This window comes from Callithrix jacchus, chromosome 6 (genome assembly GCF_049354715.1).
Source record: "Callithrix jacchus isolate 240 chromosome 6, calJac240_pri, whole genome shotgun sequence".
In the NCBI taxonomy this organism is placed as follows: domain Eukaryota; kingdom Metazoa; phylum Chordata; class Mammalia; order Primates; family Cebidae; genus Callithrix; species Callithrix jacchus.
The window spans coordinates 108781247-108795982 of record NC_133507.1 but is presented as its reverse complement, the minus strand read 5'-3'; the positions used below and the strand labels follow the sequence as shown (position 1 = coordinate 108795982).

The following is a 14736-nucleotide window of genomic DNA, read 5'->3' as shown; positions in this document are numbered from 1 at the left end:
AACAAGTGGTTTACATAGCGAATATGCACACTTACAATTCCACCAGGTGTACTAACCATGAAAAAAAGCTGAAAGTATTATTATAATCTGTGTATGAATATATATGTGTGCATATTATTTAATTAAATTATCTTAAATAATCCATTAAATATATCATCCTGTATTTAATTATTTGTTGTATTACATTTTATTACAAATACAAAGCAGGGTAATTTAGGGTTCCCTGGACAAGGGGGAGGGAAGCACAGTATAGACCTAAATAAAAGGAGTTTTTGATGAATGGACTCTAAGTAAAACACTTAAGGATGTGATTAAAAGTAATATTCTGACCAGAATCAGAAACCAAGACTGAATCTAGGTGTGTGAAGATTTTATTTAACTTGTACACTTTCATCACTTCTACTCCCATTAATTAACATTAGGAAACACTGAGATGGCCTCATTGATGGAGGCCAAAGTTCCTTTTATGTCACGAATGTTGGGAGACAGAGGCTTGATATGGTGGAGGGAGCACTGCACTGCAAGCCAGCACTCAGGGTTTGCCCAGTACAATACCTCATACAGGCTTGCTGCCTGTGCTTGGGTTTCAGCCAACCTGTCCTGCTTCTATTCAATGTATTAAGTAGTTATTTTGCCATTTACTGTGTCATATATGGGCAGTTTCATCACAACTAACACGAGATTCCCTCTTTTGAGGAGGTCCCAAGGGAATGCCTAGAATACAGGTAGATAATTCAAGGGCTTTCATACAATAATTATTTAAAATACAAATAGCTATTAGCTATAAACTAAGGATATCAAGATAAGGACACAATTTTTTGAAAAGCTACCATCTTTTTTCTTTCTTTCTTTCTTTTTTTTTTTTTTGAGACCGAGTTTCGCTCTTGTTACCCAGGCTGGAGTGCAATGGTGCAATCTCGGCTCACCACAACCTCTGCCTCCTGGGTTCAGGCAATTCTTCTGCCTCAGCCTCCTAAGTAGCTGGGATTACAGGCATGTGCCACCATGCCCAGCTAACTTTTCTTTGTATTTTTAGTAGAGACAGGGTTTCACCATGTTGAACAGGATGGTCTCGATCTCCTGACCTGGTGATCCACCAGCCTCGGCCTCCCAAAGTGCTGGGATTACAGTCATGAGCCACTGGCTACCATATTTTTAAATCAGTAAATTCCAATAAGATTGTCTTGCCCAGACACTCATATAAAATAGTAGCAAGATATATCAGATTGACAATGGTTTGAAATAAAGCATCTGTTTATTTAGTATAACTTAGGTGAGAGATCGTATTTGAAGTATTGACCAACCTGGACATCAGCTCTTGACCAATGCAAGCAGAGTCAGGTGGGGCACACCCAGTGTGACTCTGCTGCTGTGCACCTGCCAGGCGTTGACCTTGACTCAGGAGGAATGCCATCCCAAGTCTTCTTCAAAATGCTCTTATACCTAGTTGCTTTTGCATGAAATTGTAGGCTTAGAAATTCCTGCAATTAAGAATAAGGCAGGAGTCTTCACATGGTACCTACACGAAGTATCAGAAAAAAGGCAGGCTGAATGGTGGGACTCTAGGACTCCCTCTCTCTTTTCTTCAAAACCACTCTTGTAATTTATTTTACATATTAAAATTATATGTAAGATTTTGTTTAGTAAACCAAAAGATTCTGCTTTCAAAATAAAATTTAAATATTTAAGGCTTTATTCCTTGAAACATTAATTCTTTTTGAGAGCTAGAACAATGCATTGATTAATTGCCTTAGTGTGAACAACCTCAGAATACTCTGTGTCTTTTTTCGATAGCTCCCATTGTTCATGCAGAAGGGAGTCAAGACTGTAAGTCACTGGAGAGTGAACAAATTATTTTGCACCTCTAAACCCAACCAAGAAGGTCCCCTGAGTCAAGACAATAGCTGAAACAGAAGATACAGGAGAAGAAAGATAGGCCTTGCAAACAAGCCAACCAGCAGGCCTGAGGGACAGACTCATGAGAACTTGAGAATAAAACAAAGCATTCACGACTGTGGTTTTCCATGAAGCCAGCAATGAAAACAGGTATGTACAAGCACTGGTCCTTCCCTTCCAAGGGGATGTTCTGAGGCCAGTCAGGGAGGGCCCCATCACTGGGCACTACTTAGTGACAGTCGGTGGTGAAAAATAATGGAATTGGGTATCAGCTTGTCAAACCTAACCTTCTATCTATCCCTATTGGGTAAAAAAAACTTACAATCTGGATTTGGGGATAAATCTTGCAGTGTGAAGACAAAGAACAGATCTGAATGCATCCAATAATTATCTTGTTTGAAACTATTATCTAAGTATCAGGAATAAGGTTTTTCCAAGTAGCACAAAATTTTATTGTTTATTTATTTAATTGGTCCATATAAATTGTATGTGTTTGTGAAGTACAACATAACATTTTGATGTATGTATACAGTGTGAGATGATTGAAAGCTAGTTAACATATTCTTCACCACACCAGCTCATCATATTCTTATGGTAAAAATATTTAAATCTTACTCTCTTAGCAATTCTCAAGTATACAATACATTACGGTTAAAAACAGTCACCTTGTTGTACAATAGATCTCTAGTACTTATATCTGCTTTCTAAGTTAAACTGTGGACTTCTTGACCAACATCTCCCTTTCCTTCCTACACCTACAGCCCCTGACAACAACCATTCTACCTTCTGCTTCTACGAATTTGAGTTTTTTAGATTCCACATATAAGTGAGTTTGTGTAGAATTTGTCTTTCTGTGGATGGGGTGCTTCACTTGACATAATGTCTTCCAGGTTAATCTATGTTGTCAGAAATGACAGAATTTCCTTCTTTTTCAAGGTTGACTAGTATTCTCTTGTGTTTATATACTACGCACTTTTTATCCAATAATCTGCTAATGAACACTTAGGATAGTTTCAAGACTTGGCTATTGTAGACAATGCTACAATGAACTTGGGAGAGCAGAATTGAAAAATAACACCCATGTAACAAAGTATAGGTGTGAAGTATTCTTTAGGGCTGAGCTATGATGTACTGATAAAAACACTGCATTTAGGAATGGGAGGACTCTCAGGAACAGTCACTAACAGTGGATGCTTACCATGGAATCCACAAGGCTATTAGTGAAGGCATGAATCCTGGCCACAAAAAGTTGAAGAAAAGCTTTAGTGAGTAACACAAGAAACTTTTATAAATGGCTAACCTACAGGAACTGGTTGCCATGGTGACTTCTAGATATAGGAAAGAAGCCATCTGCAAGACTGGAATCAGATGGCCTGAACATTGAGGCAGAATCTGTGGGTCTAGACACATGAGGCCTTTTCTCACCCTGGATTCTAAGGAAAGACTGTCTCTGCTAGGACAGATTATCTACTGGAGTTTAAGAATAGCCAAGCCTTTGTGCTGAGTTCAATGAAACAGCAGATAACATTTTTAAAGTATATGTTTTGGAGTCAGGGAAAAGTGGATTAAAATCCCAGTGTGACCACCTATATCTATTTAATCTTAGGCAAATTACCACACCATTGAAGCCAGTATATCCTGTCTCATAGGACTGTGGTAATAAACAGAATAAAATCTTACCAAGTACCAACTTTGGCACAGAGTGAAACCCTACCGAGAAAGAAACACATTACTTAACTATATCTCTAATCTCCGATGTTCCAGCATTCCAATCTGCTTGGTTTCATTTCTCTGGATTGTGTCAAAGGGTTTCCGATTGTTGTAGAATGAGAGGCATTAATCTTTTAATATCCTGGTGGTTTCAGCCTATCTCCAATCAGAAAGCATCTGCCCTGGTTGACCCCATTACTGTAAACTGACAGAGCTCATTCACTCAAAGGTAAAACTTATGGATGTGGCAGCACAGTCCCAGGTGACCGTAATGGGGGTGAGCAGTATCTGCAGACTTGGGGTGGGGCTGGGGTTTCTTCTTATAGCCCCTCTAAAGGGCTCTATTTTTGTTCACTAAGCCAGCTTGTGACTTTTCTTTCTCTTGCAAATTAATAAGTCCTTTTTACTCTCCACTATTGATTAATAATAATATGTAGTTCACAGAGTAACAGTTGATAATGGGAATTGAAGCAGCCTGTTGTTTTGAAGTGAGGAGAGAGACCACAAAGTAGTACTCTGATACAGGAATACTGGAAAACATAAATAGGGAGAAAGAGCCAAAAACAGTACACCTGTGCCCGTGGGATTATGCAGCCCTCTGCATGGGTTAAGTTAATAAACGTGGGTCATCAATTTTAATTGGAGATTTTGGGGAAATACTTTTATAATAATATAAACACAGATATAATATGGAGCTGAATGAAAATTTGCCTGAGTGTTGAAGATAAAATTCAAGAAATTACATGCTTCAGTGGCTATTTGAAGCTGAGCTCTCAGAATTCCCTGGGTTCCCATGCACTCTTTTTCCGATTAGCAGCACTTCAGTGGAAAAGTTTGAATAGCATTAACTTAGGCCATAAAATGTAAAACAATTCATTTAGTAAAAGTTAATTGAAACAGGAAGAGTGAAGGAAGAGAGGTAGAAAGGATAGATGGAGAGGAATAAGAGAGAGAGAAAGAAAAAGAGTAGAAGAGCATGGGGAAGAGAAAGGATAGGAAAGAGAAGGAAAGAAAGAGGATTAGAAAGAAGACAGATCAGAATGATGGGAAGGATGTCGAAGATAAGGAAGCAGGGAGAAAAGACTTTAAGAGATGCTTCATACATGGAGCAAGAGTAGAGGAATGATGGAAGGATGTGTCACAGTGCTATGACTTTGCTTTGAGATGATACGGTGACCTTTTGTTGTGGTTTTCTCTAGAGTTATGTATATGGCAATTCTAATCTTTCTTCTGATCAACTGTTTTTGTCATGAACAAAAAGATTTCATAAGTGGACAGAGAAATGGATGAGCTCTAGGCATTTTATAAGTATCTGAGGAAGGGAAGGGGAAGGGAGGGGAGGGGAGGGGAGGGAAGAGAATTGCAGATAACATGTCTTAATAACTCATCAATTACGATGCAGGACCTGGTTTTTAACCCCAAATCAAAAAGAAAATAGGAACACTTATGCCATGTATTCACCAGAGACAGATTTCAGTAGTACACAGGAGGGCAACATGTCTCTCTAAACTTTCCAATTGTAGGTCCATCTCCCTGAATCTCCTGCAAATGCAGTCTTAGGGAGCTGAGAATATTGTCACACACACTCCTTTCCAGTATGTGTTATGCCATACTGGAAATATGCTGCCATAATGCTGACATGTTCTCCATGGGCCTGTTTAGTTTTGAGGAGGGTCTGTGCTCCTTACTTCTCTGGATGAAGCCTGTTTTTCTCACTCTTATGAGCTTCTTTTGTGAGTTTCTCAGCAAGCAGTTTCACCAGCAAGGCCTAGAAGCAGTGATCATGCTATGACACAGCTCAGGAACCAAGTGAGGGATCCAGAATTGTGATGTTTCTCTGTCAGGTAGAGGTAGGCTCTACTTACAGTCTATTTAATATGGGAGATACAATTAGAACAAATTTCTATTTGTCTTAGCAGTTGCTCACCTATCTGATTACCCAGATGAAGGGGAAGTTGGCCATTCTTTCTTTGCTTAAAAATTAAAATGTAGCTGTCCTTCCCCTACTTTGTATTAAAAGTTATTATGAGAAAATCCACGTTGATTTTCATTAATAGTGAAAATAACAGGCATAATGATTGGATGTCCACACTCTATGTATTGTATGCTGAGTAACTCCTGCTTACAGACTTTGCAAGGTCCATGTTAGTATCCATAGAACATAATCACTGAATGAGAATTAAGCCAGTCCCGAACTGTGTGACATATGCCCTTCTCACTGTCCTCTTTTATCTCCCCATTGGCCATCTGCTGCACCTTTGGCCTTTTAATATGAGGGAGGGATTAAGCCTGGGTAAAAATAGTAAAGTGGTAACAGTTGTTCTGGATACCTAGACCATCTCTGTTCTTTCTCCTTCCCCAATTCTAAACATTATCCTCCCTTTTCCAGATACCCAGTACTATCTCTTTTATAAACTTTCTTTCTGGAAAGGGTCTGTTTCTCTGTCAAGTACAGTATAGATTTTAGTATAGATTTGCTTTCCTATACTGTCTCTCTCAGTGGGGCTCCATGTCTTAAAGCTTATCTATAGGAATTGGAAGGCTCCCTCCCCTGCACACCTCCATCTATATTTACAGATTCGGGAGATTAATGGAGTTGGCAGAAGAGTTGCTTAGGGACAGAGTTGGGTGGGGTATTACAAGCAAGGGGCCTTCCCAGGCTCCCTGTGGGCAGCAGACCCATTTCTGGCCTGCATCCGTAACAGACCTTGCCTAGAAGTTTCACTTTTGGTGACTATGCCCATGTTGTTTAGCAAGGCAGCACTGGAGTCTAAAAGACTTCTTACTCTTTTTATCTTACATCCTGAAGAGAACCATCATCTCAGGGAAAAGTCAATGGCAACATACAACCCACATGGCCACAAGACAGAAGAAAAGGAGTGGGAAAGGGAAGAAGAGAGTGTGAGAAGAAGGGAGAAAGGGAAAAACAGATACAACTGAACCCACATATTCAGTAAACAGTGACCTAGACTAACACCTACATAACATCTGTCTGTTAGGCACATTTCTGTAGATAAATTTATTTGCTTTGAATAGCCTTTAGCAGAAGATATTTCTGCTTCTAAAGGTGGATAGTTATAAATAATATATATCACAGGCAATGCTTTGGCATTTTTCTTCACTTTCTTTCTTTTTTCAACATTACTGTTGTCATTCTTTAAAGCTCAATCAATTCATTTGATCCAGTGAACAGATGGCATTAATCAACCCCCAAGAATATGCACAAAAGCAATTAGAAATGTAGCGACATGGAATTTACGCCAGCAAATCAATTACCAATGATAGCACATCAGCGTAGCACACCCAACTTCCCCTTGTTCTTCTTTCCACTGAGCAGCCCCTGATAGCAGTAATGATCCCTGGTTTACCCCTGCTGTCAGAGGGGGAATAAGAACTGGAATGTTGAGGTTTAATTACACATTCCTTAATGACTAGTTCTTACTCTGCTGACAAAAACCAGCATAATTTACAGACTAGAAGATGCATCAGAATGATGGATACAGACAGAATGTGCTATACAATGTCATGCAAATATGAAATATACTGCACTGAGAATATGGTAGTTTGGAATTCCCAGAGAAGAACTTCATTTCAGAGAACTGAGTACCTTTTCTAGCATCGATCACTCTCATTTGTCAAAAACAATGGAAACAGCTATAGAATACATTTTACCCACAAATCTGTACCTTCTGTGAGTTTACTAGCTGATACATACCTAGGTCTTAAATTTACTTGGCCATTATTTTTTTTCCAATACTGTGTAACTTTTGCAGATTCTGATATATCTATCCTTCTTTATTTAAGACCTTACTAATTATCACTTGAGATATTGTAATCATCTCTTAACTGGTTTTCTTACCACCAGTCTTGCTCTATTCCAGTCTATTCTTCACAGAGTAATTTTTTAAAGCAAGAATATGACTATAATAGTTACATGTATAAAACTTTCAATGAATCTCTATATCTCTAAAAATAAGAGTCTTATGCTTGCCTACAACTCTAATTTTTTCTTCTATTCCTATACCAACTAATAACTGTCCCTTCTTCATTTCTCCAGCTAGCAAGGTCTGACTTGGTTGAAATCTTAGCTGAAATTCTATTCTCCTTAAAGAGCATAATGTTGCCCCAGCCACTATGAGATGCTCATTTCATGCCTTAAAGTGCATGCTGTGCTTACCTTTGTCATAGCATTTATCTCTCTGACATGACAAAAGGTTTATTTTTCTAACTACCAAGTGTTATAAGTTTCTTGGCGTTATGATCTATATTTTCTTATTCACTATCATTTCTCCAGATTCATAAACAAACTTGCATTTAGGGAAGAGAAGCTGCAGTTCTAAAATAAATTTTCCAAATGCATAACACACACAAAAACCAACAACATTTAAATCTACTCTTGACTACAGCTTAAAAAGATGATATGTGGTTCATGGAATCATAGTATCCTAGTAATGTTGTAAGTCTGCAATTAAAAAAAGATAGATCTTTCCAATAATTTATTAATAAAGCCCCATTGAATATAAACCAAATGTTTGCCTTTTACACTGAACCTTGGGCTATAAAAATAGCTTTTATAGCAATGTGATTGTGTATTTCTTTTTAGATTCTATAAGCAACACTCATTAATATTGCATAAAGCAAGTTAATAAAATTGGCTCCAACTTGATACTGAGGTCAATGGATGAAGAGGCTTTCTCTGTTAGGAACAAATGGTCATGTGATACATAAATAAGACCATCATAGCAATAAAGTCATAAAAATATAAAAGCTTGTGTAGGTGCAGGGTCTCATTTTTCAGCTCCCACATCCAATCAGGTGATCTGAACCTCTGTCCTGTCATTTAACAGCTAACAGCTTCTTGGCATTTCCAAAATAGTAATGAGTTACACTTGTTTCAAAAATAAACATAAAACAAATTTTAAAGGTAATACTCGAGCTATAGGGCCAAAAGAGAATTTTAGTTTAGAAATAAACATTCTTAGCAGGAAACTGTTCATTTAGTCTCTCATCCTTTCATTTGCCCAATGTTTTAGGCATTGGATATAGACTTTCAAATGAAATATGACCATAAGAGAATTTTGCATCCTAGCTGAGGAGACAAGGATTGTAGGTGATATGGAAATATATATAGGGGCACTTGATATGCCTGAGAAAAGTATTTCTGTGTGTGTGTGTGTGTGTGTGTGTGTGTGTGTGTGTGTAGAGGGAGAAAGTGAGAGAAGATAACAAATGAAAAAGCATATTCTAGAACAAGCAGGCAGTCTATGGAAATAAATACAAGATTTGAGAAAGCATAGCTTGTTTGCGGAATGTGGCTAAGTTTCATAAATTTGTGTTGGAAGAGTGGTGAAGATGAGATTTAGTCAAGACTGGCAAATCAGAGCCAGTCCTGTGCTAGGACAAGGAATTGATAACTGCTATTTAATTAATATTCATTGGTCTGACATCTAAGGTCTTATAAGCCATAATGTCAACATGTGCCTTTTATGGTACTGTGTGTTTGCGTATGTCTAGGAATGGGATTCACAAGTCCCCATCAAGGCTGTGTCCCTTCCCTATAAAGTTTTTAAATCAAAGCTCATAAAAAAAATAAAGCATCAGGTGCTCATCCAGATGAGGCCTCTTATCTTTGGTTACTGTGATGTTTAGCATTTCCATCAACTCCAGATTTCCATTTTTTTTCTTTTAGATGTGACTCAGGAGTTATCTGTGGTGCAAACTGCTACTCTCATGCTCTTTGGCATGTGTAGTGCTACAGAAACTAACCATAGAGAACTCATGTCAAGTTTTCACGGAGATGTATACAAAATGAATGCTTTGAAATAAGTTTCGGAACTTGCAAATAATTTGGTGTTTGAAAATAGATAAATATAGGTCCAGATAGCGACTTTTTATTGCTTACGTTTGTGATCTTGAGGAAATGATTAACTTCTACTAACCTTAAATACACTCATTTGTAAACTGGATCTATAAGTCTACCTAGTTATGCTGCCTTGCTAATTTATGTGGACACAATCAGAGATAAGAGATAAGTGTATAGAAGTTGTTAGGAATTAAAACCGTACTATATTATTATTCTAATTATAATTGCCTTACAATGTTAGAATATAATTATCCCAGAAATATCCAAATGAAATGGCCAATAGACAATATCAACATTTAAAGACAAAATGCATTAAAAGTAAATAGGATGTTAATAATAATTATCTAATCCACTTTCTTCATTTGCTACACCAAGATCGTTGGGTTAACTAAGTAACCTTTACAAGGTCACCATCCAGAAAGTGGCAGAGTTTTGATGATTGAAGGAAGCTTCCCTTATGAATTAAAAATGTCATTATTGGCTCCAAACGTGTACAAGGCAACCTCTCAGTAAAGTCCTATTGAGTGAATTGCTATTGTCCTCTGTCCTTTTAGGTAACCAGATCTTTTCTCTACCTTCCCTTCTAAGGAGGATAATTATCACTGTATACACAGACCATATTTTAGTGAAGTTCTGGCTTATCAACTCGAAGACAATCACCAACTGAAGGTTTTAGAAACATTTCAAATGGTATCATGTTACTTTGTTTTGTAACAAATGGTCATTAAGAAATAAAGCAATTCAGTAAAGGGAAACTGGGATCCAGTAAAGAAAGCAAATGAAATTTGGCAGAAGAACAGAGGAAAAAAAAAAAAAAGAAGAAGAAAACTGCAATTTATAGGACAGTTGTTTATTAGAACAGAAGTAAAGCAAGGAGAGAGTAAGGTTTTCATATAAAAACTAATTTTCTCATAATATTGAACTCTTATGTGGAAACTGCTAGTCTAGTGTTTGGTATATATTTCTCAGTTGTGGAAATATCAATTTAGTTTTGAGATGGGGGACTACATGAAGAGAAAGAAAAAAGAGCTCATATATACTGTCAAAGATAAGCCAATTCAACAAAAGAAAAATCTTTAGGACTCTTCCAAATGAGCATTTCAGTGCTTCCTTTAATTCTGCCCATTGCAAACGGCACAAAAAGTTGCTGCTGAAGAAACGAGCCCGATTCTTTGTTTATTTATAATATTACCTATTGACTGAGTTTGTGCATAAGCTTCATATAACTCAAAGCATAGTGCATCTCCTTACTTAAAGAGCCATATGAATCTGATTGACATCCTCGTATATCTTAGATGAAATTCTACATGTTATAAATGAGCTAGAAGGAAGAGTTTTGGATCTCTCTCTCAAGGCTGTATTTGTGTGACCTTAATATGTAGCAACAAACTTAGATACTGTGTTTGGAAATCAGAGTGGTTTATTGCTAAAAATTAAAGCTCTTTATAATCACACAACATGATTATTGTTAAAAATAGTAAATAGTGACCCCATTTGTGTTCCATGCACTCCTGCTATCTTCTGAATGCACATGCTATCATTGTAATCATCTTTTAACAAGCTTAATATTTAAAGAATTTTCTCAGTAAAATATTTAGCTGCTGTTCTGTTTAGGAGTTAACACATACCTCAATTGCTCTTTTATGCTCAAGCCTGTGAGCACTAGAAGGTTAAATAACATAACAGGCATTTGAACCCTTAGATGTGGCATAACTAGAGCTAGAACTCCTCAGCTCCTCTAACTCCCAGTTTCACTTTAACCAACTGTCAAGTCATATCATTTCTTCTTGTGTGAAAGGAGTTAATGTTATGTGTAAAATGATTTTTTATTAAACATTGGCCTATTATATCTACATTTGAAGTTAACTAATTCCCTGAGGGTAAACCCAAAGGAAGAATTGTAGCTATTTAATATCTTGAAAATCTGAAATGAGGGAATTTCTGCAGTTTTTATTACTGGTAGGTAATTATGTTCCCTGCACAGTTTCATAACATCTGTGGTGAAGCTGGCCCTTCTAACCTGACTTTATTTTAATTTTGTTTAATTAGGAACTTATACAATCTATTATTGGGCAAGCATTCACATTTCCTTTGAGGTTAAAAGCCCAAGTTTTGGTCAGATTATGAGAAATGTAAATGCACGCACACACACACACACAAACACAAATACACACCACACAACACTAACAACCACCACCAACATATTATTATAAAAGTAATAAGAACAATTAGAAGTTATGTATAACCGAACGAAGTCCACAAGTGTAACAATATACCATGAAAAATATTGGGTTAATAATCCATTTTCAAGGCTACTGTCACAAATGTCATGATATAGTACCTCAAAACATTGGAAGAATAATCTTGCAAAAAAATCTTCAAATAAACTTTTAAAAAGTGACTATTTGAAAAGAATTTGCTAATGTTCAATATATGTATACAAATATTAATTGATTATAGATAAAAAATAAATCCAACTCCTATATTTAACCAATAAAGAGTGTGGTCAGTAGAAATCTAAAGGAATTGTGGAATTTTAATGCATTTTTCTTAGAGCTTCTGCTTCATCAGTTCTGAAGACCCCAAAATATACCAAGTTCAGAGCTAAGTTTTTTCTGCTATTCTATTATTCACTCAATTAATACATTTTAGACAGCATAATGAACATTAACGATCATGCCTTAAGAACATTGACCCCAAAATATTTAGCAAGCAGCAAGCATTCAATTGAAATGTTGATTAGAAATGGGGAAATTAAACTGTCACTGATAAAACACTAAAGCTTATTATCACAAAATTCCATTCTAAATGTTCAGAATTAGCTTTATTACTGCATCGGTAATGATAAGCATGAGCCTTAAATCCATGTCATTTAGGTTTTATGAGCATTATTAAAACACATTAACCATAATTCAATTAATTTGCCAAAAAATGCTATTCTACAATATTTGTTTTACTGCCTCTTAAGAAAAGGTGTTGCATTAGGAAGTCCAAGCCATATGCCTATGGAATATATTCTCTCTATTTTACCCTTATTTCTCACCCCCACCTCCGTGGTTTTTCAAAGTATTCGCTCTCTTCAGACAGGTAAATGTGCTGAAGGGAAAACAGCTAGCTTGCTGCCACGCCTTTGTATCATTAGGACAATACTGACCTCTAGTGTTCGAGAAGGTGGAGAAACTAGCCCAGTACTGTTCCTAACTTCCTCTTCCTAACCACTTAGATCTTTTTCTAAAGCACCATGGGAACAATTTCACAGAAGAAAAAGAATGCGGTGGAAGAGAAGGAGACGAAGAAGTCAAAGAAAAAAAGTCAGATTCCAAGGGCTCTGAAATAATTTATATTTCTCTGAAATTATTCTCTGAAATAATTTATAAAGCAGGGCCCTTTGGATCCTCCGTTAGAGAGGATGAGCCCTTTAGCCTTCCTTTAGAATACAAACTTTAATGCAATCTGTATAAGCCATTACCACTAACTATAGAAACTGGTCCTCCAAAACTTCCAACCACAGATAGAAATACTGGCTCAGTTTTTAACTGTTTTCAATACACTACATTTGTCTAATTGTCTTCCCTTGAGACATAACTCTGGGGATACATGCATAGGGTTCTCTAGGACCTAAGTGGGTGGAGAGTGAGGTAGAAAGCCACTTATGTGGTAAGTAATCTTCCCACCTTTCTCTAATCATGATAGTGCAAATAGCAAAAATAAAAAATAAAACTGTTCCAATATGGGTAATATTTCTGAGCGTCATGACAGGGATAAGGGATATGGGAGCAAGCCCAGAAACTTGAGAGACCTTGATAAACCATCTTTGGAAACAACACAGATGGCTTAATTGCATTGTTTCTCATTTAGGAGGTCCCAGAGCTGGAAAAACTTCCCTTCCTCTGCCTAGAGAGGCAGCTGAGCAATTGAGCTTGAACCTCTCATAGCTCCAGAGATTTATTCAAGTTTGACGGACTGGGTTCTTTAAATTTATAGTGCAGGTGGTGGATCCCCGGGAGTCCAGCCTTCCTGACTATTAAATTAAATGTCCTGCACTTGCCGAGGTTAGAGCTTGGACGACAGACTGTACACTTAGTGCATACTCATTACTGTTCATAGGCACAAAGATTTTTGGGGTGGGGTGCGCACCAAAGCTCTTCCTCCTGTAATAGGGGCAGCCATTGATCTTGTGGTTGACTACATTGGTCCATGACTCTTAGGCCAGAACTCCCAATCCTGTTAAACCGGTGCCCATTGATTGCAAGATACCCCAACAGGAGCCTTCTGCCTAGGGCAGAACACAGAGCCACGTATAGTGGGGGACTCGGTATACTGCAAATCCGAGGTACTGCATACAGAGATGAACCACTGTCACCAAGCACGGTGGCTGGGAGCATCTCCATCCCTGGAAGCTCAGCTCCCAGTGCATGCTGTATGAACCCGGGGCCCTTCTCCGGAAAAAAGCCCTGGCTGTGATCAGGCAGGCATGGAACGCGGAGCTAGCAGGAGGTTAAGGGAAGAGAAACCTTTCCTTATCCTTTCAACTTTGCGATAACGGAAGAAGGGGGGAAATCCAGCAGGGCTGGCTCATTTGAGCTCTGATAACTTTTGGGATGGTTGGAGTGATGGAAACACACTGATCAGCATTTTTTTTCCTGTTTCCTTTGCCCAAAGCAGACACAGTCGAGTACCCTTGGACAGTTGATTGTCTTTCTGAATGCGATCGTTTTCCACCTCACCTACCCGCCCCCAGCTCCTCGTACTCACAATTTGTCGCCGTTAATCCTAAATGCCACAGGCCGGAGAACAGTAAAGTCAAAACGCTGGTCAGCCTTGGTACAGAATCCATTTCCCCCGAGTGAGCGGTCCCTCCCAATCGAATTCCAAATTCGCAGGCGCCAGCCGCGGCTTCTTCTCGCTCGCTCTGTCTCCTCCGCACCGCCTGGCCCCCTCCCACCCCCCCTTGGAGAGGCACTTGCTCTTTCACTCCATCCCGTGCCCAGGCGCTCCACCGAAACAGTGGCGGGGGATTCTCCGGAGCTGCGGCTGGGGCTACGGTCCCCGCGAAGCCGCTAGCTGGACTCGCCTTCCTCGCCCGCCTCTTCCTCCTCTTCCCCCTTCTTTAACGGTGCAAATCCAAACCTGATTAGAACGACAGGCGCGGGGGCTCGGTGGACAGCCAAATCCACCTCGCCGGGCTCGAGAGCCGGAATCAGCACCCGGGTGGCGGACAGCTCCTTATAGGCGCGCGTGGCCGCGCGGCACCGCCCCCAGCCAGG

General features: G+C 38.5%; 1 protein-coding gene across 1 annotated transcript in view; it reads right to left on the bottom strand.

Annotated features, from left to right (window-relative positions):
* CNTNAP5 (contactin associated protein family member 5) overlaps nucleotides 1-14671 on the bottom strand; it is an 875887-nt gene extending 861216 nt beyond the window's left edge. Inside the window, exon 1 of the mRNA XM_008999044.5 lies at nucleotides 14225-14671. Within this exon, the coding sequence (XP_008997292.1) occupies nucleotides 14225-14306 (82 nt within the window). The 5' untranslated portion in view covers nucleotides 14307-14671. The remainder of the gene's footprint in view (nucleotides 1-14224) is intronic.
* Nucleotides 14672-14736: the final 65 nt, after the last annotated feature.